This window comes from Bacillus rossius, chromosome 15 (genome assembly GCF_032445375.1).
Source record: "Bacillus rossius redtenbacheri isolate Brsri chromosome 15, Brsri_v3, whole genome shotgun sequence".
NCBI classification, from domain to species: domain Eukaryota; kingdom Metazoa; phylum Arthropoda; class Insecta; order Phasmatodea; family Bacillidae; genus Bacillus; species Bacillus rossius.
Genome location: NC_086342.1, coordinates 35509472 through 35537416, shown reverse-complemented (window position 1 = coordinate 35537416; position 27945 = coordinate 35509472). Strand labels below are relative to the sequence as shown.

Below are 27945 nucleotides of genomic sequence, written 5' to 3'. Positions count from 1 at the left end.
TTCATGGAAAGTACGTTTATTTAAAAAGTAAAGTATACAAAAACAAGCCAAACTATTTAAATTAATAGGTCATGCAACAAAAACTTTTCAACTTTACATATAAAAACAAAATCTGTGAGCCTGAAATAATACATAACTATCGTCATAGTTAACACCACATAAGAGTGCAGGCCATTAAATTTAGTTAACTCGGCACTTGACAGAGAGTGCGCGTTGCATGCAATGGCTAGATATCAATATCGATATTCGACTACGTGTGCGCGCTCTATACGGGAAGAAACATAACCAAACATGAATGATGCCAACTAGTGCTGGCTACATTTTTGTAAGTGGTACACCGTGGCGACGCATACGAACAGATGACGGTTATAACATTTAAAAACCTCTTTAAAAGAAAATTTACACATCAGACAACTTTGTATTTCCGTTAATAATATAAGTGATAATGTTCGAATAAATATTAGATTTCTACTTTAAAATACATAGTTTTCTACGAGGAAAAAAAAACATACACACAAAGTGCTCAGAATCTAATAGCAAGACCAAAAACATTGTGCGACGTTACACGAGAGGTTTTTTCATCCAAATTTTGACGCCCTAAAATATTGGTGCGACAATTACGCGCGTGCAACGATTGAGATAAAAAAAACCGGTATTTATTTTGACTCTCAGTACTTTAGTACAATCTATTATAATACTGATCATTTTATTACACTTCAAAGTACATACAAGTTTTGATACTTCTCAAGCAAGTACAAACCACTTTTGAAACTATTCAAGCAAGTAAAAACAACTTTTGAAACTACTCAAGCTTGACGAGACATGAAGGTAGTATTATTTATATTACTGAATTCAACTAACCCAAAAATTTGGAGACTTTCATCATAATACGGAACCAATCCAACATCAGTGTAACTGATATAAAACCACACTTTTTAAGTCGTACCAAATGTAAATTTAGAATTTACTAAAAACACAACTTTTGTATCTGATAACCTTATGCACATATAAAAACATTAAATTAAAACAGTTATTTTAAACTTTGTAGTTTAAGTCTAAAAACTTTCTAATAAAGCAATGACATACCCAAGTCTATGACAGCTTACTAGATCACTATACATACGTGCTGTGTTTCTTCTGGTTGCTAAGTTTGGCATATGTAATTGGTTTCATCTACACACGTGTGCACTTACACTGCTCTTTAGAGTCAAGTGTGGAGCTGCGATGTCTCACACCGCCATCTCCATGCTGAGCTTGGGGTGAGGTTTGTAGTTGAGTATCTCGAAGTCGTCAGCCTTGAAGTCCTCGATGCGCGTCACGGTTGTGTTGATGCGCAGCGAGGGGAAGGGGCGCGGTGCGCGCTGCAACTGCTCCTTCAGGGCGCTCACGTGGTTCAAGTACACGTGGCTGTCTCCCAGGGTGTGGATGAACTCGCCCGGCTGAAAGACAACACAACGCACGTCGCTCTACAGTCGGACCTCGTCTGTCCGGACTAACTGGGAACAAAGGCGATCCGGACAATCAAAAGTCTGGGTATTATGGGTAGTAAGCAAAAAAAAATCCTTAAAAAAGCAGACTTGCCATTTATTACGATAAAAAATTAAGCTTTGAAACAAAAAAAAAACCTTGTATATATGCCCTAAATTGATTACAAGACATTTAATATAAAAATAACTTTTCACGTCATTTTCTCAATCAATAATTGGTCCTCTCTCTTCTGTTTTAAACATGTATGGTGTTTGAATGAAGCGCGGTCATGCAAACGCTTTATCCTTAGTTCAGCTAGAGTGGTGTCGGAGACGCCATGATGTTTGTCAGCTGGTGCAATTTCTTAAACTCAACATTTTATTACTATAATTCTACCAGCTATGCAGGTACTGTACATTAAAGCAAACTAAAAGTGAATATTTGGCATACTTTGGCTTTCTTGCTAACATAGCTAAACAATTTTATGTGGACATGAAATAAAATGTCTCCAAATCTGATCTGGATTATCCAGTGACCCAGACAAATGAGGGCTGAAAAAATGAGGTTTTACTGTACTTTAGAGACTTGTGTCCTCAGTGGTGGTGACAGCTGACAATCCTCTGTGGAAGGATCGCGAGTTCCATCCCAACAACCTGGCAGGACACCAACTGAATCAGTACCGAGATGGTTCACGGTCCCGTCGTCATAAGGGAATAGGAGCCTAAATCATTTTGTGTCTATTATTACATGGTTTTGCAAATGATTTTAAACATATTCTTAATAAAACTATTTTTAACTGTTCATAAAAGGCATTTTGTAATAAAAAAAAGTCCTTATTTAATGTTTGTTGTTATGAACTTAATGGCAAACTTTTATGCCAGTAGCAGCTTTTATTGAATGCATGGAATCGTATGGTACACCTATCCCTCACTTAGCACGTCTTCAGATTGCGCTGATATATTTAGCGCGATGTGAATTTTACTGCCCAGTCTTGAATTGCACGTCTGTAAATTTCTAATAGCAAAAAATCTCTGCAGGCAAAATAAAAAAAGTCGAGCACGACGCCATAAAGTCTGTTTCAACTTCTGTAAACAACAGATGTGCTGTGGGATACAGTTAGCCAAACAAGGGGGGAAGAGATGCGCGCACAGGTCTGTCTACGCTATCGGCTGTTGTACAAACATCAGCTATGGCAAGTTAAATTGCGGCTATGGAGTGTAAAGGACCAAATGTTTTTACGTCCGTGCGTATGCAGCCGTGCTGTAACGTTGTCACCTGGCCACAAACCATTAAACTTCTGAAAACATACACAGAAAAATACAATCCAACAACAGACGCCGCCATTTCCGCCACGAAGCTAGACGTCATGTGAATAAGTTTTCCTTGTGGTAATTTAACGGAGAGAAAAAAGAAGGTAATCTTGCAGTTGGTTAGCTAGATTTTGTTCCATCAACCTTTTTTCACCTTTTCTTCTTTACGTCCGAATACGTCACGATGAGCTGCCATATTGTAACAAAAACGAAACTCAAACATTAAATAAACCTTAAGCTTGAAAAGCGTGAGATATTCAGAATTACCGTACAATGGTAAGGTGCAAATGACGGGGGAACCGTTATGTGGGAGGCAGGGCGGGCTCACCTTGAGCCCGGTGACGTGCGCGACCATGCACGTGAGCAGCGCGTAGCTGGCGATGTTGAAGGGCACGCCCAGCCCCATGTCGGCCGAGCGCTGGTACAGCTGGCACGACAGCTCGTCTCCCGCCACGTAGAACTGCACCAGGCAGTGGCACGGCGGCAGCGCCATCTTGGGCACGTCCACCGGGTTCCACGAGCACATGATGATGCGGCGGTCGTGCGGGCGTGTCCTCAGCGTCCGGATCACCTCCGCCAGCTGGTCCACTCCCTGGCCGGCGTAGTCGCTGAACATGTCCTTGTACTCCGCGCCGTAGTGGCGCCACTGGAAGCCGTACACCGGGCCCAGGTCGCCTGTCGCAAGCACACCACTGACAATCAGCACTGGTGCATCTCCCATTTATTTTACTTTTTTTTTTCCAAGAAAAATATAAGTTATTTTGGATAATTTACATTAATCCATTCCTTTATACAGTTCTTTATTTCTATTTCCCACAAGAGAGTACATAGGTTTTCGCTTGTGTATATGTAGAGACCTAGAAAATATCAAGTGAATTGCCATAAAACAGAAATAACACCGAAATTCAAGTTAATACACCATAAAGCACCAAAATGATTCAAAATTAAATTCATGTAACTAATCACTATTTTCAATCAAAATGTAACTCTAATGACAAATACTTAATCTTTTAAATATTGAATTCAATAAAAGTAATTTATTTAGCACAATGTTTGTAACATATTTTTAATAAAAATGATAGGAAAAAGGTTACTTTTTTTTTTAAATCTTGCAACTGTTATCAATTACCTCATTTGTTACATTATAACCTTACTACATTTTTCAAACACAGAAATACTAAACAGATTGGAAGTTAGTACTGTATCTTGCAGCTACTAACTTCCGTCTCCATCCTGAGGTTGAGACTGCATCCGTCAGCGGCTTCATTTAACAATTAACTTTGAAATTTTCTGAAAACGCAGCCTGACCATTTATTGCGGGTCCGACCGCAACAGGGTATGGGCCCAAAAAAATCGCACAAGCAGATGACTGGTAAATAAGTCAAAAGATAGCAAGACGTTTAGGATGTGTGATAGTAGTAATCTAACTAAAAAGGTTGCTAAACATTTAATAGAAAAATATGATATAAACAAATGAGGCAACTAGATAAAATTACTTTTACAACGGATTTATCAAAAAAAATTACCACCATATATTTAATTGTGCGTGCGAGACAAAAATCGCAATAATACAATTATAAAGTTATTTGTTTGCCTTTCCACACGTAGGCAAACTAGACTATTCTGCCAATTATAACAAAAAAAAATGCCATAACTTTAATAAGTACAAATTATTAGAAACTTAAAAGCACCTTAAACACATTTACTAAAATTATTAAAAAAAACGTTCGTAGATACAATGTAATTTGGGGCGCTTAAAAAAATATTAAACTATTAGTTACATGAAAAGGTCTTACAAAAAGTTTATTAAATATGAGTTATGCCGGCATAGTAAACTTTATAAAAAAAAAGGTCCATCGTGACTCGATATATTTCATGTGCAAAAAGTCTTAAACTTCATAGTTATTGGTGATTTCAAACAGGCCAAGCCCATGAGTTTCTCTTTAAAACACACTAACGGTCTTACTTGAATTCGAATGGGAAACAGGGAGACAGGGCCCCACAAAATTGTAGTTGCAAAGTCCAGTTTGGAACAGCATTCGCGTGAGGTAACTCACGTCTCAAGTTGCGGTAGGTGGATAAAAATGTAAAAACGCCCTTAAATACTCTGAACAGATTTCACTGTCAGCTTCCCCGCAACAGCTGAACTTGGTGTTTACACGATTCCGCTAGCAAACATCCACTTCACATTTTGACACGGAAATCTCGATCGCGCAACTCGTAAAGTACACAAACATCGCACGAGTAAAGATTCTACGATCAAGTTCGTTACAAGCGTGACACATCCTCGCAGACACGATCACCTTCATAAAAAATTCCACATTCATGGCATTGTGCCGAATACGCCTTCGAAACCCGTGTTGTGTGGCTCGCGCGGCCTGCTACAACAGGGTGGCTACCAAACTGTAAAGAATAAATTCCCTGACTTTTCCCTGACTTTTCCAGGAAAATCATTTTTATTCCCTGACCATGCCTAACAATCTCATCAATTTTTTTAAGCGTAAAACCTTCTTATTTTTACATATTATAACTAACTTATCAGATAACATACACAAATATATGTCAAAACAAAATCAGACAAACAATAATAGCTTTTAGAAATTAAATTTTTTCGATTATAATGTATGTTAAGTGATGATGAACTTGCTAATATTTAGTGAATTATATATAGGTACTAATGAACATACACATTCTTAAGCAATATTAGCAAACAATCTTACTTAAAGAGTTTTTATTAGTTTTTCTATGTCTAATTGTAAGGTAACAAATTAAAAGAGTAATGGGTCTTTTTTCTTAATAATGTACGTAATTTTGTTGCCTGTAAATAATAACGCATTTTTTGTTGATTATTTCTAAAACTTAAAAAAAAATTAAAATTTGTATATTTATAAAACTGAATTTTATTCACTAAAATAAACACATTTCATAAATAATGTTTCTTTTACTAGCTATAAAATAAATCCTTTTATAAATTAAAATTTTTCGATTATATTATATGTTAAGTGAAGATTAAAAACAACTGTTATATACGCCATTTTACCCAATTATTTAAATTATTGTTTTATTTACTCATTTGATGTATAATAACCCAAAAAAGGATAATAGTCTAGGCGTTCACAACACTGATCATTATAAAAAATAACTACTATAACATACAAAGAAGATCGCCTGCAGTAGCGGTAGCAAAGCGAACGAACTATCTGTGACCTGTCTTCTTTGAATTCGAAATGGGAGCGGACGAACTAAAAGAGCGACCTAGTTCGCACGTGTGTGCTTTTTTTTTTTTTTGTTCCCAGTCGTGTAGTGCTTCTCTACGTTTTACTTTTCAGATGTACTATTTATTTTATTTTGCTGTCCTCTTTGTGTAAACGTTTTTAATAGGAGCGCTCCCGGTCGCGAACTATTAGGCCTCTTTCACACGGAGAGCCGTGCGGCTCGCACTCGCGAGCGGGAGCGAGACGCGCGAGACTGAAATGCAGAGAGTGCAACTGGAGCTTTCACACGGGGAGCGCGGGCCTTCAGGACGCGCGAGCGAGGGCCGGCAAGGCTCGTGCATCTCGAGCCGGATGCGCGCATCGCGAGCCGTGCGCTGCGGACGGGGGTCGCGCTTCATCCTCGAAATGCAAAGGGAGGAGTGGGGGCATTCACACGAAGGGCGACAATAGCTCTCGCTCCTCAGTCTCTCGCTTTCAAGATGGATGTTGATGTCGAGTTCTTAATTAATTCAGTGCGTATCTGGCTTATCCTTTGGGACAAAAGTACCGAGTTATAAAAGGACCGGAATGAAGTATTTATAAAATAAACTTTCAGTCTGAATGCACGGCAGTTTACCAGCCAAGTAAAATAAGTACTCAAATATGGAGCTAGATCAATTTTTGTGTTCTTTTTATTTAATGTACTGTTTGTTTCTGTTTACATTTTACATATCTTGTTACTGGGCAGGTACCTACAAATAAAATATAAAAAAATAAATACGTGGTGCTGCGAAATACCACAGAAATTATTTCTGACATTGTTGCATTACATAGTTAAATTGAATTAATCTGCAATGTTACAGCAACAAGTAACATAAAACAATTACAGAAGACATTTTTGACATTGTTGCATTACAGAATTAAATTGCATTCATCTGCCATGGTACAGCACCAACAGGTGACATGATATAATTGCAGAACGCATTTCTGACATGCTACAACTACTCGCATATAATGCCCACCTCATGTATGCCCTCTCCCAGCCCAAGCAATACCACAACCACGTCTCCAACACAGACTCCATTTCCACAGGATATGGGACGATACTGTAATTGTCTTGTTTCAATGAGTATGTGTTTGCCTAATGAATTATTTTTTCATTGTGTATATTCTTTTTTCAATGCCTTCAATTTTTTATTTTTTATTATTTTTAGAAATAACTTTTGTATTACCTATATACAAACTGTGAGGTTTCAGTGCGCATTATTTAAGCTTAATATACATTGCTAATTTTATTCGCAATAAAGAATGCTGCAAATTAAAGAACATATGAGTTTATTAAAATTATTCCCTCTCAAGATTTTTTAGTTCAATTAAATAGAATTTTAGTTTGTGTAGAAGTTGTTTGCAGCCAGCCTCAGTTCAGACTGAATGCAGTTCATGTTAGTATTTTCGAGCTGGATACTATTCTTGATCTTCCCAAGGAGCTCATCAATGAGGCCAATGATTTGAAAGTAGTTGTAAAACTTGTTGCCATCTCGTCGAAGTTCTTGATAAAGCGTGGCAAAAACACCTGTTTCATCGCGCCTTTGATTAATAGGATGTACCCAATACGTTTTGGTACATCGGCGTTTTTGTCGTCGAAGACGTCGCCTACTGTAAAGAAGATACATGGCCACGACACGTGTACGATCCATTCCAATGCTTACTTGCGACTACGCAATGGCTAGCGCCCTAGCTAAAAAGGCTCCCCGTGTGAAAGAGTGGAAGGTAGGAGCAGAAAAAGCTCCCGCTCGCGAGTGCGAGCCGCACGGCTCTCCGTGTGAAAGAGCCCTTATGCGCAAGTCTAATGATTAGCTACTCTTAATATTTACCTTTCACTTTTCTTATCCTGTATTGGAATTCATTTTAAAAAAAATGTTTTACTCCATAAAAGTAATGGGCTAAAAATTTGAATATAACCGAATAAACACTTTAACTCATTAATCACCTTTACTCTTAGCTTTCAGCAACGGCAATATTCTTCCCAAGCCCACACGTTCATATCTGATCCCGCGCACATTTTTCCCCCCATCTTTGTCTACTACTTCTATTCTCTCCTTTTTATCTTCAGAACAAAGCCCGACTAGCTTACTAAATAATACTGAAAACATGTACACACCACTATTCAAAACGTTTACACAAAGAGGACAGCAAAATGAAATAAATAGTACATCTGAAAAGTAAAACGTAGAGAAGCACTACACAACACGACTGGCAACAAAAAAAAGCACTCACGTTTTCATCCCAAAACGTTCGTGTACTTGTACCACAGTTGCCAATAATACGAGAAACAAAAATAAAACTATTTCGGTCATCTCGGTGTACTATGAGCTATAAAACTAGTAAGCATAGAATAATTTGGTACACGTACCATGACTATGGTGGCAATACAATGCATGCGCGCGCACGCCAGCCAGCTGTTATCAGCAATGCAAACACAGCAAGGTTTTCATGGACCCGCGACATCAAAAATGGCTTCATTAAAATGTCAAACTTTGTATAAAATATAGTATTCAGAATTTCAGTTAATAATTCGCTACATACAATTAACAAATTAACAAAGACTATGAATAATATTAAGCTGTAAAATGCTGCAGCAGGAACTTTAGACAAGATTTAATTTTTTCCCTGACTATTTGAAAAATTTCCTGACTTTTCCATGACTTTTCCCTGCTGGCAAAATTCCCTGACTTTTCCCGGTTTTCCCGGTTTTCCCGGTTGGTCGCCACCCTGTACAACCACCGGCCTCGGGTAGACGCCCACACACTGGCCGCGCCTCACGCCACTAGTCCTGCATGCTCGCACCACAATGTCACTCACACTTTCTAGAGTTTATATTGCACTGGTAAATACAAATATAAATTAGAATAAAAGCTTGATGTGTCTATGCTCCCCAAAAAATTGTATATAAAAGACCTGACCATTTAAAAGTTAGATAAAAAGTTAACTATACACTTAAAATAAAATAAAGCATCTGTTTCTCAGAGTTTACAGCTCATTTCTTTTTTTTTAAGTCATTGCTAACCTGATATAAAACCAAATTTACCAAAAGTAAAGTAAATTATTAACAATTTAAGTGGATAAACTAAATAATAAGTGTAATTAAATAAAACTGATGTTACTAAAATAATCAGAAAATAAGTACAATTATGAAAAAATAAAATACAGTGGCAGGCTCATGCCACAAGATTTATTTTATTTCTTCCAGAAAGTTAAGACATACTTATTAAAAATCATTATTTTGAAAATTGCATCATGTGGCAGTCAAAATTACACTGTTTTGGAGGAACTAGTATCATGGGAAACTTAAGCAGTTTGACTGTTTCTCCAAACACAATAAAGTATGTTCAAAGAATTGTACATTGCATGAATCATGTCAAGAACTTTAAAGTTCTTGAACAAATAATTTCCAAACAATGATTATTTTGTTATATTTAAACACCACTGATTAATTTGTACTTAGTTTTTTTTACCATGACTCACATTTTGGTTACAAAAACACTTGCTTAGAAATTTTGTGACTTTTTGTTGGCCATTGACACAAAAAAAAAATTTTTAATAAAAACTCGAACACAAAACTTACGTCCAAATATAATGAAAGAAATAATATTTTTTGTCAAACAATTATTCAAATTGGTTTTTAAATCTTTTTACAAGCATAGTTTTATAGTCATTGTTTTGATAGCAAGAAAAGTAATTTTTCAATTCGTAGAATTTACCATCTTAACATAAAAATATAAAATCCATATGAAGCAGTAAATAGGTGATTTATGAATTGCTTCCATTCTAATTAAAAACTATGCAAACTGTCTTTTGGTAATAGATTGTCAAATACATCTCACAACAAGATACAGTTTAGATTACCAATTAAAACCATTGTTATCACATCAAGTCTGGAAAAAAACAACCTATTTCTGAGAAAACTAACACCCAGGCCCTCATGCTCCATCGTCGTCTCACAAGTGTGTGTGCCACAACGTGCTACACCCAAGCCACCAGTGCAGGCAGCGTGCCGAACGGCATCAATGATATATTGCCAGCGTGACAGGTTCGTGTATTTTATAGCATTATTTATTTATTTATTTAAATTTGTTACATGCCCACCGACAGTCTTGAGACTTTAGAGGTGGGCACGACACAAAACAAGTAAAAACAAACTCTATCACAATAAATAGAGACAACACAGGATATTCACAAAACATGAAAACAGAAGACATAAATACCTAAAGGACAAGATAACATGACACATTACTTAGCGAAATATTAATTACATAATTATATAACCTCAGTGAATACATTTACTATACACAAAATATACAGAAAAATGGATAATACAAAATACGTATAACACTCCAAGTTATTATCTCTAATACAGCTGTATCAACTCACACTGTGGCCTAGCTAAAACTCACGTCTGAGTTAAGTTTGAGCACGAAAGCCGCCCTTGGCTGAAGCAGTTCATCTGAGTTCATCGCAATGATCTCCTAAACCTTTCTTTGAGGCCCTGCGGCTGACCCTACGGTGTACTTGCATGTAGTGACCACTTTACTTAATTATATGTGCTCGTAAGGGCTTTGGTCACCCAACTACCTATCGCACATTGTCCGGGCGTCAGGGATGCGCTGGACCTCAACTTAAGGCAGTTCCACACCATCAGGCTTTTCTTCAACTTTACTCAGCATCTGGTTGGCACAATAACACCAACCATTCACAGAACATTGCTTAATTTAAGGACTTTCGGTGTGACCACGTGGTACCTCTTTCGTGACCACCTTAGGGTTCAATGTTCCAGTGTTTTTTTTTTGCCGTGTAGGCTTCTGTGTAAGTGTGTGGGGCTTATAATGTATTTGCGGTCATGAGCATTAGTGTGATAAAGGACTTGCGGTTTGACCACGTGGAACTCCTTGGACCGCTTTAGCGCAAGGCTCTGTATGCCACATAAGCTTCGGAGTTTTGTGTTTTTACGTGCACCTTCGGCTGATCCGAGTTAAGCAACAGACTCTCACCCCTGCAGTGCCAGTGTTAAAAATGATTTCCGCAAGTACGCTTCTCGTGTAACTCCTCAACCTCAATGGAGAACCCATCCTCATGGACATTACGCGGAATATCTGCGCCCATGCAGAGCAAGTGGAAACCTGTCAATAAACACAATCAGATGGACCTCGGCTCCGTTTTAAGATAGGCCATGCAAGCACAGTCCCATGAATTCTGTCAGAATAAACAACTATCTGACCAGAATAATGTGTGTATACTCATTTAAGAAACAATAGCCACACGTTACTGCCTCACTCGCCACGTGGCTACGTCACGACCCCGAGATCTTCAAGAGTTCTCCGCTCCGCGAGTTAAAGCACAGGTCAATGTCACAAATGCCATCCTCAGAATTTACATCTGCCAATTCGGTTTCTTAAAGGCAGTAGATGTCAAAATAACATCATCCTTTTCAGGTCTATCTGTAGGTGATCGTAACTAAAATGAAAGTTTGGCAGAAAATGTATGAAGTCTCGCTAAATGGTGTTTATTATTGCATTCTCACATAATTTTTGTTTAGGGGTGATTCCTCTGGAAGTATCACTATATGACATCTAAGAGCTGAGGTTTTTTAAGTCGAGTGTTAATCGAATCCTAAGCTAAAGCTCATGAGCTCGAGTAGTCGAGCAAATTATATTTTTCACATATTAACATTTAGTACACAAAAAAAGGTTATCTATCAAATGTGTCGACTGAAACGTAGCTTGGCCTATATTGAGTTAACATCACAGGACGGAAAAACAATAGGGGCGTGTGAAGCTTTGAAAAGTCGAAGTCGAATCAAAGACTAAAAGTCTTTATTTTTGGGAACATTAAAAAAACTTTGAAGATTCGGAAGATCGACACCGCCGGTGTTTGGGCCATAAATAACATCCAAGATGATGTGATTTTTACCAGGAAGAGAACCACTCAAGTTGTTAAAAATGGTTTAGAACTGTCAGCACGTAGATAAGGCAGCAAATTTAAAATAGGTCATTACTTTTTTGTGACTCATAATTTTCATGACCTGTAGACACCCTGGTTAGTTACTGGTCATAACAAAAGTACAATAAATATAAAAAAGTATAAAAAGTCATAAAAATCATAAAAATCATTTAGGATTACCTTCTGCTCTGTCCGTTAACCCTAGAGAGTCGAGGTATTGCCTCGAGCTGTTCCCGTCCCAGATCCTGATGTCCTTCTCTTGGAGTTCCTTGGCGCTGGTCGATCCGCGAATGAACCACAACAACTCCTCAACGACTGCTCGCCAGAACACGCGCTTCGTCGTCAGCAGTGGGAACACACCTGACAACACACGGCATTCAGCACAAACCAGAACAACACTGGCAATCAATGCATTCTTTTTACAGAGTAACAGAAGACAGAAGTGAAACTACTGCTTATTATATTAGGTATAGGAAACAAAATTCTCTTTGGCTGAGGTCACAGATAAAATATATATATATATATATATATATATATATATATATATATATATATATATATATATATATATATATATATATATATATATATATATATATATATATATATATATATGAAGTATGCGAGTGCTAAATTACACTATTACACAAGGATGCAAGTGACAAAGTACGCAAGTGGTCAAATATGTAAGTATGTGAGAGTGCAAATATGTGAATATGCAAGTATACAAGTGTGAAAGCATGCTGCGTCATTTCTACCTCGCCACTGCCGTCTCCTCCTGTATCATGCAATTGGAATTTTCATAACAGCAAAGAAGAATCATTTCAATAAAAAACCGTTCCTACTAAAATCAGGTATTTCCGTTTAGGCACATTCTGTGATCTGGCACCTATAGAGAGAGTGAGAGTGTGAGAGTGTGTGTGTGAGTGTATGTGTGTGAGTGTGTGTGTGAGTGTGTGTGAGTGTGAGCATACAAGTGCGTGCGAGAGTGCAAGTACATGTGCATGTGACCGCTAGATTGTGCCACTGTGCTGCCCACATTTTTAGTTCACCCAATGTAATAATTTCAGTACTTACTGTGTTTTCTGTTTTTTTTTTGTAAGTGCTGTGCTGTATATTAATATTCTGCTTTGGTATTCCTGTTAAAACCTCAATAAAACAAACCTGAAGGGACAGTATTTTTTTTTTCACTTTGCAAAACCGAGGTTTGTATCAACCATAACTATTACAAAGTTTACTCACAGTTTTTAGATCATTTAAAAATAAAATTCAAATAAAATAAAAATATGTTTTTCTCATTTAGTAGATTAATCACACTCACACACCTAAAAAAAATATAATATGCTACAAGGAAACTTGCATACACTTTTATACAGCAATGTACTTTTTTAGGGATTGTAAAACAAAATTTTAGGATGACTATTGTGTCTCAAAAAAATTTTGTACTGTACTACTTTTAAAAAGATTTCAGACAGAAGAATAAAGCAAAGGTTTAAAGTCTATCAACAAAAAAATGAACCATCATTTTCTATGTTTTTTTCTCCCAACCTACATCAGTATTATTTTAGTTTGAAATTGTTAACAATGCGTGGCAGGCAATGGGATTGTTTTCCTGAATATCGGAGTTGGAAGGGTTCTCGAACATTCGAGAAAGAGTGTCTGCCACGATGTTTTGTGAACCACGAATATGTTGGATGTTGAATTTGAGAGAAGCAATTTTTACAATCCAGTGACCTAATTTACCTAATTGCTTCGGATGGGCTAACAGCCAAGCAAGGGCCTGGTTGTCTGTTTCTAGTAGAAATTCTTTATGTTCTAGATATGGCCGAAACTTATCTATGCCGAAAACTACGGCAAGGCACTCAAGTTCGTATACCGAGGAGGCTTTTCTCTCCTGGTGTGTTAGGGTGCAGGAGGCAAAAGCTACAGGTTGCCTGCAGCCATCGAACTCTTGAGATAACACGGCACCAATGGCCACACTGGATGCATCGGTTTGCAGAATGAAAGGCTTACTCAAATCAGCCATTCTGAGCACTGGAGGGCTAGCTATTGCCTGTTTTTTAGGAAATCGAAGGCTTTGTCCTGTTCTGGACCCCAATTGAAAACTGAATTTTTCTTACGTAGAGCATTCAGTGGTGCTGCATGCTCAGCAAAATTAGGTATGAATTTAGCGTATAAATTTGCCATGCCGATAAATCTGGAAATGCCTTTAGCATCTTTAGGGGGTTGGAAATCCTTTATCGCTTGTGTGCGACTAGGGTCTATGGTTACTCCTCTACTTGAAATCAGGTGTCCGAGGAAAGAAATTTCCTGCACTGCAAATTTTACCTTCTTTGTATTGACAGTTAGGCCTGCTTTACGTAGTCGCTCAAAAACTGCTTGCAAATGAGCAATATGCTCTTCAAAAGTTTCTGAATAAACAACGACGTCATCAAGATAATTAAAAACGAATTTGAATTTCAGGTCGCCGAAAATTTGGTCTAGAAGGTGTGTTAACACTTGCGCGCCTGTGGCTAGACCAAAAGGTACTACTTTGTATTGGTAGAGATTCCACGGAACGCAGAAACCTGTGACGTGTTTTGACTCTGGAGTTAGTGGTATTTGATGATAGGCCGAGTTTAGGTCAAACACACGGAAAAATTTGGCTTTACTGAACCAGTGACATGCCGAATTTAGATCTGGTAATGGCGTCATTTCTACTTCAATTTGACGGTTGACACGGCGAAAATCGACCACCATGCGGTGACCTTGACCTTGATCTTTGGGTACCAAAAATGCCGGGGAGGCGAAACTGGAGGTGGAAGGTTCGATGACATCTTTGTCTAACAAATTCTGTATGTGATCCCGCATTATCTGCATTTTAGGTCCTAATAATTGATAAGGATGACACCTAACTGGGATTTTGTCCAAAAGCTTAATTTCATATTGTGTGAGATGGGTGCGTCCTAATTTCTGACTCAAAACGTCGGGAAAGTTCCTGCATAACTTTTCTATTTCTTGTCTCTGTTCGGAGTTAAGGTGGGTTAGTAAAATGTTGTTTTCACCTTTAGCATCTGCGTGAATGGCATTTACATTGCTCTGACATTTTGCGTCAGGTGACACAAAAGAAACAAAAACTTGGTTGTTAAATTTGAAGTGAAATTTTCGTGCTTTCAAATCAATTATCATGCTTGTTTTAACAATGAAATCTGAACCAAAAATTAAATCTGTGGCTAAATCATCTGCTACTAAGAATGGGAAAGTCCAAGAAAACAAGTCGATTTTTACTTTAACAAGGACAATGCGATTTACTTTCAAAGGCCGTTCAGCAGCTGTAAAACACTGTATTTCTATTGGCTCTACCTTTTGAGTCAAACGGTCCTGTTGTAATTTCCTGAACAGCTGGCCTGACACGAATGATCGCACGGATCCAGTATCAATTAGACCTGGGACTTCTTGTTTTCCAATTGTTGTGTTTGCGTAGGGCAAAACTGTGGGTAGATTGGCGAAAATGTTATGACATGTTCGTTTGTCAGTCGTGCGAGGACAGTTACATTTCTTACACCTGAGCGTAACAGTCTTGCTATGATCAGTTTGTTTTCTTTTGTTAATTCCGACTTTCTTGTTTGTTTTGTGTTTTTGTTTTTGTTGTTTATTTTTCCACCGATTTGGGGAAGCTGTGTTTTGTTTTGATTTGTTGCTGTCAGATTCATTATTTGCGTTTGTGTGGAAGCAAATATTTCTTACAGCTGATTGGTGTACTGGCCAGCGATTTACACGTTTTTTGAATTTTGAGAATAGTGAAAATTTGGCCGATAGTTTTTTGCACGACACTGTTCAATGTAGTGCCCAGACTTTTTACAGTATCTACAAACCGGTATGCTTTCATCTTTGTACTGGGGCTTAGCAAAGTGTTCAGAGTTGTGCCTTTGTTGGAATTGTTTATTGGAAAATTGCTGTTTATTTTCTGTTCCCGTCCGTGCGTTGTTGTGGGCGTAGGAATTAGCTTCTCGATTTCGCTGGTGGTCAGCGTATTCTACGTTTGTGTTGGAGATACACAGGCGGTCAAGCTCGACAAAGTTTTGCGGTCGAGACTGGAAAACTGCCCTCGATCTTTCCTGCGGATTAATTCCATCAAGGATGTTTGAAACTATCTCGTTCTCAGACACTCGCAACCGAAGAATTTGTGCAGCTAATTTGATGTCTGCTATGAAATTTGGTAAGGCTTCACTTCTTTGTTGTAGCCTGTTGTACCATTCCAGTCTGATGTTGGTAATCAAACGGGCTGGAATAAAATAATTTAGTACGTCTTCGTGAAATTGGTCAAATGAATAATTTTGCTCAATGGCGAGCGTCACTCGCTCGCTCAAGGGTGGTTGTGTGAAGGGGAAAATGATTTCCAGCAGTTCCCTGTCTGGAATATTAGCCTTTTGTTTGATTCTGAATAAATGCTTGAGGAACTCGATTAGGCTCCTGGGCTCCAATCCCGTTGTTTCCTTGAAATTAGCTAAGAGCCTCTCCACGGGATGTGGAATCTTAGCATAGAAATTGCCTCCAGCTGATTGATTGGAGGTAGAAAATACAGGTACTGGGTTCGGTGCTAGGGTAGAGGATGGAAGTGGGGTTGGTTGAGGTTGATTTTGAGGTTGATATACCTGCGGAGCCAATGGCAGTTATGTGGTGGCGGGGCTGATGTATGGAAGTTGCGACTCTACTCTGCCACCGGGTGGCACAGATGCTGCTTGCGGCAGCGTAGCTGCCAGGGCGGAAGGAAAGGCTATAAGTGGCGAACCTGACCTTTCAATGGCCGAGGAGGTGGGGTGGGCTTCCGGAGAGGTTTGAAGGGATGAAAAGGCGGACCTGAATTCACGATAGGGGTTGAAAATGGTGGGTGAGGTGGAGGGTAGGTATAATGGTTGAGGCCTGTAAAAAGGGTGAGCTGTGAACGATTGAATGGGATGAGTGTATGTAACATTGGTGCTCTGTTGAGTACCAGTCGCCATGACAGTCGCGGAGGGAAACTGCAAGTTAATGGATGTAGGGGTGGTGACAGGGAATGCCTGACGGCGTGGTGTTACGGGGGGTGATGGAGGGGGAGAGGTTAAAGGAGGGGGGGTAGGGACTGAGCTGCCTCCAGTTTGCATTTGTTTTGGGGGTTGCTGTACTTGAGTGTCAGTTACTCCTCCTACCGCTGCATCTACGGGTTCAAGTAATGCTTGATCTATTGCGGCTAGTTTGCTCCGCAATTTGAAGTGTAAGCCAGGGATCTGCTGCCTACATCTGTCGATCTCTGCTTGGTAGATCAATTTGTTTGTAGCTAGTCTCGTGAGGTTGGTAAACCTCGTGCCGATATGGCTCAAGCGAGTTAGCGCACGGAGGATGTTGTTTTTATTTGTTTCATCTCCTACAGAATTAGTGTAGCTGTAGAGATCTTGAAATTCGTTACAAACACAATTAAATTCATTCAATGGGTCCAAGTTCGCGAGATTAGCTATTTGTGGCTGAATCTCTTCGGCACACGCAGCTCGGAGTCTTTTCCGGAGCTTGGCCACGTCGCCGAGGTCTGATAAGCCTCGAAACCGTAGTTCATACATAAGCTCGTCACGGAGGAGATACTCCGGCGTGAGCCATGTGTTCATTTCGTCGTTGGACCTTGGTCCAATCTTACAAAGACAAAAAAAATACACTAACTTTTGACGTTGGTTGGTCAAAAAAAAAAAAAAATACCAACAAAGACTTAAAACTATTGTTTAAAAAGTACCTTAAATTCTATACATAAGACACTCTTAACATAACTTAGTTTAATAATATCATCGTTACTCCAGCAGGTCGGAAGTATGTGCCCAAAGTAACAAAAATCTTTGTTTAGAAAACTTTAACTTTATACCTAGGATGGGTCAAACACATGCGTCCTAGCCGGTAATGAAAACTAATTATTACTGCTTGGCTCGGGGGACGAACGACGTTCGTCAAGTTGCGTGCCCAGCAGGCCGCTGTGGCAGTGCGGTCAGTCGTCCTGTGAAGGTCGCCCAGGGCGGTGAACTGAACTCGACGCGACAACGCGCGCAGTGAGAGATAAGGTGCGGAGGAGGGAGGGGGTGTTGTTTACAACGGTTGAGCACGTCCTAGTGATAAGGCCAACAGCTGAGTGACGAGGCCTGGAGCCCGCCTTGGGCCGCGTGGAGAAAAATACGCGTCCGCCGGTCAAAGGGAAAACAGAATTTTAACTTAAATGAATTTAAGGATAAAGAAGGGGGTGCCAGTTTTAGGACTTACAACAATATGTCATACAATCTGAGTCTAAATAAACACGAAAAACCATTTAGTTATATATTACATTATGTTTCAAATTTAAAATTGAAATTTCAAATTAAAAATTAAAATTATTATTTGGGTATGCATATAAACCAAACCACGTTAAATACTACCAACTTCCAACATAAAGCAGAAAATTGCTCTATGCTACCAACTTGTAGCAAAGATCAAACCACGCTAACTGCTACCATTTTTTATTACGAACGCTGGGCTGCAGGTAAACACTCAAAGTGAATAATTAAATTAAGGCCTTAGAAGCGTGCTGGGCCCATAACCCAGAGGTACGTGGATCGAAACCACGCTCTGCTACCATTTTTATTACGAACGCTGGGCTGCAGGTAAACATTCAAAGTGAATAACTAAATTAAGGCCTTGGAAGCGTCAGCCCAGAAAACAAAACAATAACAACAATAGTCACAGAGGTGCCCAGACATTGTATAAAAGAATTTTATTTATAACCTCCTAGCAACACTAGTAGGCTATGTGGATCGGGGATGAATACTAATGAAATAACAAGACTGGTGGTTTGATTTATATAAGTGCCCTTTTACTTAACTAATTTACTTTTGATTTTATCTTTTAATTATATTGGTATTAAAACATCTTGATTACAAAATGGAGGGAGCCCCGGGGCAACAAAATACATATAAAAGTAACACCATAATACCTCTTGAATTTAATACTGGTTTTAAGTTAGCTCGCAGGCTCAAAAAAAAAAAAAATTACATTGACATTTAATTATGTCCTGTGTCCTGGCACCGGAGGTTTCGGCAGATTAACATCCAGAAGAAATCATTTTTAGTAGAAACTCGGAGTTAAACTTGGAGTGGAGCTTGCAGCTAATTTTGGAACTTGGAGCTCAATTTGGAGGCTGAATTTGGACCTCAAATTTGGACCTCAACTTGGACCCCGCCTGCAACTAAAGTCCCAAATTACTTAGACTGGTTAACAGGCGGCTAAGCCTGGGCAAGACTATGCCCAGTGAAAGGCAAAAAAAAAAAGGGGGGGGGGGGGGTAGGGATGACGACCACTTACCCAAAAGAGCGGGGTGAAGTCATGTACGCTGGCTGCAGGAGCAGAGAAGGCAGCTCGCGGCACGAATGGTCGCGGTAGACATGTAGAGAGAGAGAGAAATAATTTAGATTAGCAAATAACTATTGCGGGCAGCAAAATTTAAAACTAAGAAAATTGAGGCCTCTATGCCTTGACGTTGGCGACTACATGACGTAGTGTTGAGTCTTGGTCGAACAACAGAGATTGACTCTCGCGGATCCCGACGCGTGGTCTGCACAGACCAGATGCTGCCCGCCGAATCTTCAAAAAATTGTGTTGGGGCGCCTAATTAAAGTAAGCAACTGCCCCCAGCCAAAGAAGGAGGGGGGGGGGGGGGGGGTGATTGCCCGAAGGTGTCCGGAGATGCCCGAAGGGGCGAAGCAGACTGCAACCTGTTCGCTGCGCTCTCACGCGAGTCGTAGTTGAACTAAAATCGCAATTGCACTGCGACTGCTGCCAAGGTTGATTGTGACAAGCTGTCTCTTATGGGAGGGATGAGTATTGCACTCTGGTGGCCAAGACGAGAACCTGTCTGGAGGGTCACAGAAACGTCCGCTAGAGTGCAGTGGGCGCGCTCGCGACCAGCGCTCAGAGCAAGGTTAGGGATTTTTCCCGCCGCTAGACTTCGCGGAGGGCTCTGTTTGACAAGTGTGAATGTCCTTGGGGAGACAAGGTCTCCGCCCGGGGTTCACTGGGGGTCGTTGCTCCGGGTTTGAGTTCTCGTGAAGCCACAGGTGGGTGTTGAGGGGAGGGGGGTTTAAATTTGCTAAGTCGCCTGGGAAAGGCGTCATGTGGACCGTCCCGAGGCTTCGCCGCTGGCTGTAACTTGGTCCAGAGGCATGCTTGCAAAACCCTTACCTATGCTTGCCTCCGAGAAAAGAAAGTTGCTAGCAGTGGGGTTGGGGTAGCGTTCGCTAACATGAACGTCATTTTGTTACATGGAGCAAACCTGACGCGAACCGCGGCCGAGATGCTGCGATCACAAATCGTCAGCAACCAGTATCTAATAGAAGCCTGTGAACAAGCACAGGTGCACTGGGTAGCACAAGCTTACGTCGGAGTGTACAGTAATGGAAACAAAATTTAATAAAATAAAAAAAATACAAATTTATTATTTGGTTTTCTTCTTTAAAAATTAAAAATTAAATTTAAATTCGTACATTTGTGCCTGAAAGTGGCACTGAAACGGCACAAAATTCACATTTTTTCTTCACATTATTCTGGAATATTGTATTTACCATCCTTTACTTCATGTAAGTGTTTACCCTTGTAACAAGAATAACTTTAAATTACTTTTGTATCAAACAAATTATGTAGCACTGTAACTCCTATGTAATTTCCAGGGACTGTGAAAAATACTTTGTATTAATAGAGTTTTGTACTAACAGGTTTTTATTAGTGAGGTATCACTGTAATACACTGGTCAAAATATAAGAGCATCTGACATACATACTTGTGAGATCAGACCAAAAGAAATAGGGAATCAAACTAGATGTGTTTCCAGCAGCAGTATGGGCTACAAGCATGTTGGAACAGAGGGCAGAATGCAAACAGCAAAAGGACTCGGGATGTCTGTAATCGTCTCCACGCAGATGGCCTTTATGCAGTAGGCCCCAGTAACAAGTGAGCACCGTACAGCAAGTAGAAACTGGGCGGAGGAACATCATGGACGAGTCGTGATACAGCGTGGAACATGACCATTAGCGGTCGGAAAAATTAGGATTTTGCTATAGATGCTAGTTTGTTGCTAATTTACACTTAAGATGCTATTTTACTTTTTACTAATTTCAAATGTAAATGCTGTTTCACAATAATAATGCTAATTTCACAATAATAGATGCTTTTTTGGGGAAATAAATAGATGCTGAATTCTCCAGCCCTTACTGATATATCTTCAGGGAATGTGGACAAAAAAACAATCTTAACAAGAACCTGAATTAATCATCTAAATTTTTTGTCTCATCCACTGACAATTTTTGTCTGATCTAATTATTTTGCTCAGTTTTTTTCCCCCAGCTAAATCACTAATCTGACATAGGATCAGTTATGAATAAACAGAATTCATAAAAAAAAACAAAAAAAAACATAGAATTTTTTTTTAAATTAAATTATCCTATAAATGAAACCATATAATCTTGTCCCTATTCACTATTTACACCCTATTAGTCTTTATTAAGGAGTTTTTAAGGATTTTAAGTGAAATTTAAGACTTTTAAGGGTCCTTATTCAAGTAAGGACAAATTAAGGACTTTTCAAGTACAGTAAGTCCTCTATTTACGTCGTACCGATTTACGTCGTTTCGGATTAACGTCGCTAATGTTTGAGTACTCATGTTTCAATTTAAGTTGTCACCGATTCACAATAACGTCGTTTACAATGACCGTAAATCTTTATTTTAACCAAAAAAACTTATATAATTCGTTTATAATTCTTTGTTTCCTTCGGTAGTTAATTTATGCTATGTAGTGTAAGCTACACGTTCACCGCCTTATCTTATCATATATCATGAGGGACGCTTCCTGCTCTCCGCTGCTCTCCGCGCGGTGATGCAATACTACCAGCCCGCCCGCTCGGCCACCCACGTATCTCGCACGTAGAAGTGTTATCTACTTCCCGCAACGACACAGCATTTTCTCCTACCCCTTTTCGTTCAACTCCTTGGCACTTCAGTGGAGGTGTAAAAGTAACTAAAAAAAGTGTACCAGTATGTATTCGTTACTATAACAATTAGTACTCGTTACTTTCGTATCGTTACTCGTTACTTCTGATACCGCATAACATGCTATGTTATGTAACAGCAACGAATCGAGTCGTATTTCGTACGCGTACAGTATGACGTCGCGTAAATAATAATAAATTGAATATAAACAATTGAAAGTATTTGATAATTAACAGCTTTTGTTAACCAAGAAACTAAAATCTCATTAGAGCAGCTTTATTATATCTCTTTTAAGATAAGAACAAAAAAACGTGAAAATACGCGATAATAAAAAACAAAAACATACATATTTATAATTTGTAAAAAATACTTTCTTACGTTGTTTCTATTCCAATCTCAAACTTCGTCTACACACACAATACCTTTAATAAACAGTAAAAAACTTGGACGACGAATTTCCAAATTATACTTTTCTTAATAAACAAACATCGTTCTTTGTAACAAATAAGCGCGCGCATGCGTAAAACATACGAAAAATGCGAGTAACGAAATGCATTCGTGTGTAACGTTTCGTTACTCGTTACTAGATGCCGCACCCGTTACTCAGTAACGAATACACGACTTCAGTCGCTATGATATCATTGAGTTGGCCGGAGTTTTAAACGTGCCGTTGTTAACTTTATCGTGATTAAATGCGTTTGTAGTAGGCCTACAGTATCAGCTCACTGCAATTTATGATTTTTTCTTCATAAGATGTCTTCCAAACGACTATATATCTGTTTTTATATTTCAATCAATAAAGGTAATAAAGCAGCTGGTTAAATAACCATTCTATAAAGCTGAGAAGTACTAGTTGGACTTGTTTCCCACGCTGTCGGTTGTCATTTGCTGATAAAATTGCCCGTTGTCACGTCACGTCTGTATGCCGGCGCTTCCGGCCGACCTTGGGCCGTGGTCGGCCGGTGGCATGAAACATGGCTCATTTTGCGTCGTTTCTATTTACGTCGCGGTTTTCAGGAACGTAACCCCGACGTAAACCGAGGACTTACTGTACATGAAGGAGGAGCAGTATAAATACAAACAAAAAGAGCGCACCATTCCTCAGGGAGTATCTCATCTGCGCCCCGAACAGGGAGAAGGTGCCGACCCCGGTGCGGTCCTGTTTCCTCACGCCCTTCTCCAGGATGAGCCGGATGTGGTCCAGGTACTGGTGCTCCTCGTGCCGCGGGGGTCCCGGGTCGCGGGCTCCGCTCGCGTCCCCCGACTCGCGGGGCGTCTTGCCATCCGTCTGCGGCGGCAAGTTCTCCACCGCCTTCAGGAACACCGCTTCGGAGGCCATCGGCTCCAGTCTGCCGACAGTCCAGAAACACTCTACAGGATTACCACTTATTACAACAAACTGACCATAAAATGTTTTATCCTGCACAATATAGCCCTAGGTACAGTTTGCAACGCAAAACTTTGAACACAATATATTATTGATTGGATTCAGGCTTAAGACAACTTCTCTAAAAAAAATTTCCTGAAAGTTTAAGGCAAATGAAAATATGTACTTTTGACTGCAGTTTTACTATTAGATTTCAAATTTAACATTGAAGTGCTAAATGATACCGCCATACAGAATGTCCACACAAATCTGTAGACAAATTTTCTTGACTTTTCCATGACCAAAATTTAAAAAATTTCCGACCTTTTTTAAATATTTTTTACATACAAGTCATGTAATGCTATACCTCTTTCAATTTTTTTATAACTTTTTGAAGTACACATATAAAATGCAACTCTCTCTATCTTTCTATATATATATGTCCCTATACACACACACATATATATATCCATATCACTCTATGTCATCTCTCTATGTATTTGTTTCTACATCTTAATCTATCTATATATATATATATATATATATATATATATATATACACACACACACACACACACACACACACACACATATATATATATATAGTTTGTGTGTGTATGTGTGTGTGTATCCCTCTCTCAATACTATCTCTAAATCTCTCTATACAACTTTATATCGCCCTCGCTATTTCTTTATACCTCTCTATATCTCTAGCTCTCTATGTCTATATCTTCCTACCTATATCTTTAGCTTTACAAAACCGAAGACGAACACACCAACATTTATTTAATCACCATGGAAGTTGGCACATCAAAGTTTTTTTTTTTTTTTCATGGATTTCATGCATGTTTTTGTAACTCTCCGCTAGATGACACTGTAGCGCATCAAATTCTAAACCGTTCAACCAATCGCCACGGGTGAAGAGAAAATAATAGGTCATAGATGTACAAACAGTAATTGTGTATCATTTCTCTATGTCCACCACACTGTCAACAAAGCGACATTCCCACGCCGCTTAATGTGATGCAGTTTAAAACGAAAGCGTGAGAGTTGGAGCACCGAACTGGTCAGGATGGCTAAGCCACCAGCTAAAAGCCTGGTTGTCAGTGAACAGTTCAAGTTCTGCGCAATTCAGGTACGAGGCGAATTTCTCTACTCTGAACAGGCAGGAGAGAGCCTCCTTCTCATAAGTATGTAGCTGTTTCTCCGGATCAGACAAGTGAACTGACTATAATTTTTTTTTTTTGCACAATATACAGTCTGCTATGCAAACTATACAACAATACAATACTAGCTGGGAAAGGTGTTAAAACTAAAGAGATTTGATTGTGCTTCATTTGTTTGTAGGTATCCCTTAACATTTTGTTTTAAAGTAAGTAAAAATTGTATCAATTATTTAACAGCACATTAATTTAGGATAAAATAAGCACAAACCAGTTTAAAGAAATTAAGTAACTACATAGTACCTTTTAGAGGAAAAAAAACTGATGCAATGAATTTTTTTTTATTAAAGGTTTTAAAGATACCTTTCAAAATTCCCTTATTTATTCCAGTTTTCCAAATCTTCCTTGCATTTGATACATACCAACTAACCTGATCATTTTGTAGCAATTCATCCACAAAATTATAATAAACCATACATGCCTACTCATAAACTGATTCTATCTGACAACATGTTAGGACCAATAAGTATAACAGTGTTTTAAGCCATTGTGATTTAAATCAGCCAACCCTGAGTCTAACAAACAAAAATAAAGATAAATTGGTTTCAAAAAGCCACCATTACAAACACTTTTACACTTTTTGGTAGTACTGATGAATGTTAGTGAAGTCGACCAATCCACATGCTGCAGCTCTTAAAAAAAATTCTTAAAAAAAAGTTAATCATTGAAATCTTAAAAAAAAAAAAAAAAAAAAAAAAATATGTAAATCAGTGCCATCAGGGTTGTTCAGGTTTAGTTAATTGTAGATTGATGTTTACACTGAAAGGGAAAAATATCGCGGAAAGTGTGTACAACACTTTTCAAAGCATCTAGTACTTAGTAAAAAGTAAAGCAAAGACTATAAATAATAAAACTAGATGATCCTTCTGTGCTGTTGTAATGAAAATATACACTAAAAATTCCACTGTCTCATATTGTTTTTAAAAGGTATTGTGTAAGAGCAAAAGCACAGTACTTGCCAGCCACAAAGGTGGAATAGGAAGAGCTGAAATACACCTTACAATACCAGATAAGTTTAAATCACGGTACAAAATAATAAACAATTGACTCATACAAATGGGGTATCATAAAATATACTAAAATAGGTGGGATAGCAGTATAGCATACAATGCCGTAGATATTATATAAATATTATGTTCTATATTAGAAGAAAGGGTAGGGCTACAGAATTTTTATAGTAGGTACCCAAGGCATTAAAATTATATTTGAAAATGAATAGTTAAATTATAAAAAGGGGTATCAGGATATACTGTTACGAGTACACTGGAGGTGGGGTCGCTGGGCGAGCCAGTGGCCTGGCTGGTCAGACAGCTGGCTGGGGCATGGTCTATTACTGCAGCGTGTATGATCGTATTAGCAACAGTGCTTTCCCCTTCATCAGCACCTCTGGAATGTTCAGTAGTTCCCAGAGCCCTGCCAACGTGAAGTGACACAACCAGGATATCACTGTTTTGGGAACATCGTGAGTCAAGTTGACTCTGATGATGCGATAATTCGAAGGGGTAGGAGACCATTCCAGAACGGGGCAGATGGGTGTAAAAATGGTGAAGCCAGCCTCCGAGACAGCGAAGTGAAGAGGGCGAAGTGAACCCTTTGGGTGAGTGAAGGTGGACGACAAGCAAGGGGCTTTGAGTGCGGAGTGTGCCGTGTGTGATGGACGAGTGAGTTGAGCTCCAAATATTTTAGGAGATATCGCCGTTTTTATTTTGCTATACAAGACCTGTGCAATTATTCGACCGCCGCCATGTTTTTATTTTGCCGTGTGTTCGTGAATGCCTAATTAATTAAAATGGTCGATTAGGTCAGGTCAGTTACATTATAAATACTTTCAAACTAAGCGGACATTAAAAATAATGTGAATTAATTTTAATGGTTGTTTAGTTTTAAAGTATTTATAATGTAACTAACCTGACCAAACAAACCGGGACAAAGGATGAACAGTAGGAACTCACGTAATTTTTTTTTTTACTTTTTACTTGCGCAACAATATCCAAATAACAAATAAAACATTAAAATTTGAAACGTTAAAAACTCACCTAAGTTAGAGTGGGTGAACGCCGCAAGAAAAAAAAATTCCATACTCGTAAACAAGAAACAATTGTGAAAGCAGCATGAATGCACAGGTATTGTGATGGAAATTAAAAAATTTGTTAGCTCCTAAAGTATTAGGAATTTCTTATCTCCGCCGGGTTTAATGAAAAGAGGAAGTTAAAGAGCATAGAATACAAGTATGTATTTTTGGAATTTAAAAATTTTTTTTAACAAATATCATCTAACTATGAAAATTAAAAAATTCAATATCTCCTAAAGTATTTGGAATTTCTCATCTCCGTCGGGTTTAATGAAAAGAGGAAGTTAAAGAGCATATAATAAAAGTATTTTCGGATTTTTAACATTTTCTTTCGCAAATACCGCTAAACTACATATTTAACCCTGTCGGCTTGAAAAAAGCCTCTAGTATAAGTAAACAGTAAGTTGGCAACAACAATCAGGCTAATGTCTTGTGAAACACAGTTTCGGCTATGCTAATAACCCACAATATTGCAACGGCCGCATCACTGGTTAGTATCAAGTAAACATTAATGTGGCGACAACATTCATGCATCTCTCATAGAAAACGGTCTAAGCTAGGATAATAAAAAAACAATATGGCGAAAGCCACATAAGTGCATACTGTCCACTATAAACTGTAATTTCTCAGAAACCATGAGGAATTTTGAAACTTTGTTTTCAGGTTGTATAGAGGAACGTCCGTTCCGTAGTGTTAAAAAACATAACATTTGGAATATCGTAAAAAAAAAATTTCGAAAAAGCTGCAGCATACTAGAATAAGTAGAACTGGAGCTAGTTACTTTAAGAAATGTTTATACTGCATCCGAATGTTCCCCGCCCAAAATCCACGTATTCCCGTATTTACCCAAAAGAATTTAGGGGAAGTAATAACGTCAAGCGTCAACACCTCTATGTTGGTAACGTAATCAATATAGTTTAACGCGTTGTACACCACTCCCATTTCAGGGTTATGTTAACATACTTTGACATAAAATTATACAATATACTTAACTGTCAAATATAAAGTTTTAATAATTATATTACATTTTTAAACAAACGGAGGCTAGCAGAATTTTCAACATACGTAATGAAATTTAAGCAATCCTTTCCTCAGTTTTAAATGTGTACAAAAATAATTATCACATATATTACAATCAAAAAAAGGAACTTACAGTTGAAACAACACCAGAGTCAAGACCGATTTGGGAATTAACTCACAGTGACTCAAAACGCAAAATTCTTTATGGATTTACGGCACGATATCTTTCTGCTAATAAAATCCCGCGCATTTCTTTGAAAAGTAAACACGAGATAAAAATGGTTATCATTT

General features: G+C 38.6%; 1 protein-coding gene across 1 annotated transcript; it reads right to left on the bottom strand.

Annotated features, from left to right (window-relative positions):
- On the bottom strand, window positions 1-27945 carry LOC134539217 (thymidylate synthase). The gene is made up of 5 exons (XM_063381004.1): window positions 27788-27945; window positions 23070-23323; window positions 12149-12328; window positions 3106-3452; window positions 1-1439 (listed from the first exon to the last, which is right to left on the bottom strand). The coding sequence occupies exons 2-5, from the start codon at window positions 23311-23313 to the stop codon at window positions 1230-1232; spliced, it is 981 nt and encodes a 326-aa protein (XP_063237074.1). The 5' UTR covers window positions 23314-23323; window positions 27788-27945; the 3' UTR covers window positions 1-1229.

Bases quoted from the DNA above. Each gene is read 5' to 3' on its own strand.
- LOC134539217 (XM_063381004.1), bottom strand. From the start codon at position 23,313: ATGGCCTCCGAAGCGGTGTTCCTGAAGGCGGTGGAGAACTTGCCGCCG. The intron at 12,329-23,069 runs GTGCGCTCTTTT...GTGTGTTGTCAG, and splicing joins GAGATACTCCCTGAGGAATG to GTGTGTTCCCACTGCTGACG. The intron at 1,440-3,105 runs GTGAGCCCGCCC...GTTGTCTTTCAG, and splicing joins CGCACGTCACCGGGCTCAAG to CCGGGCGAGTTCATCCACAC.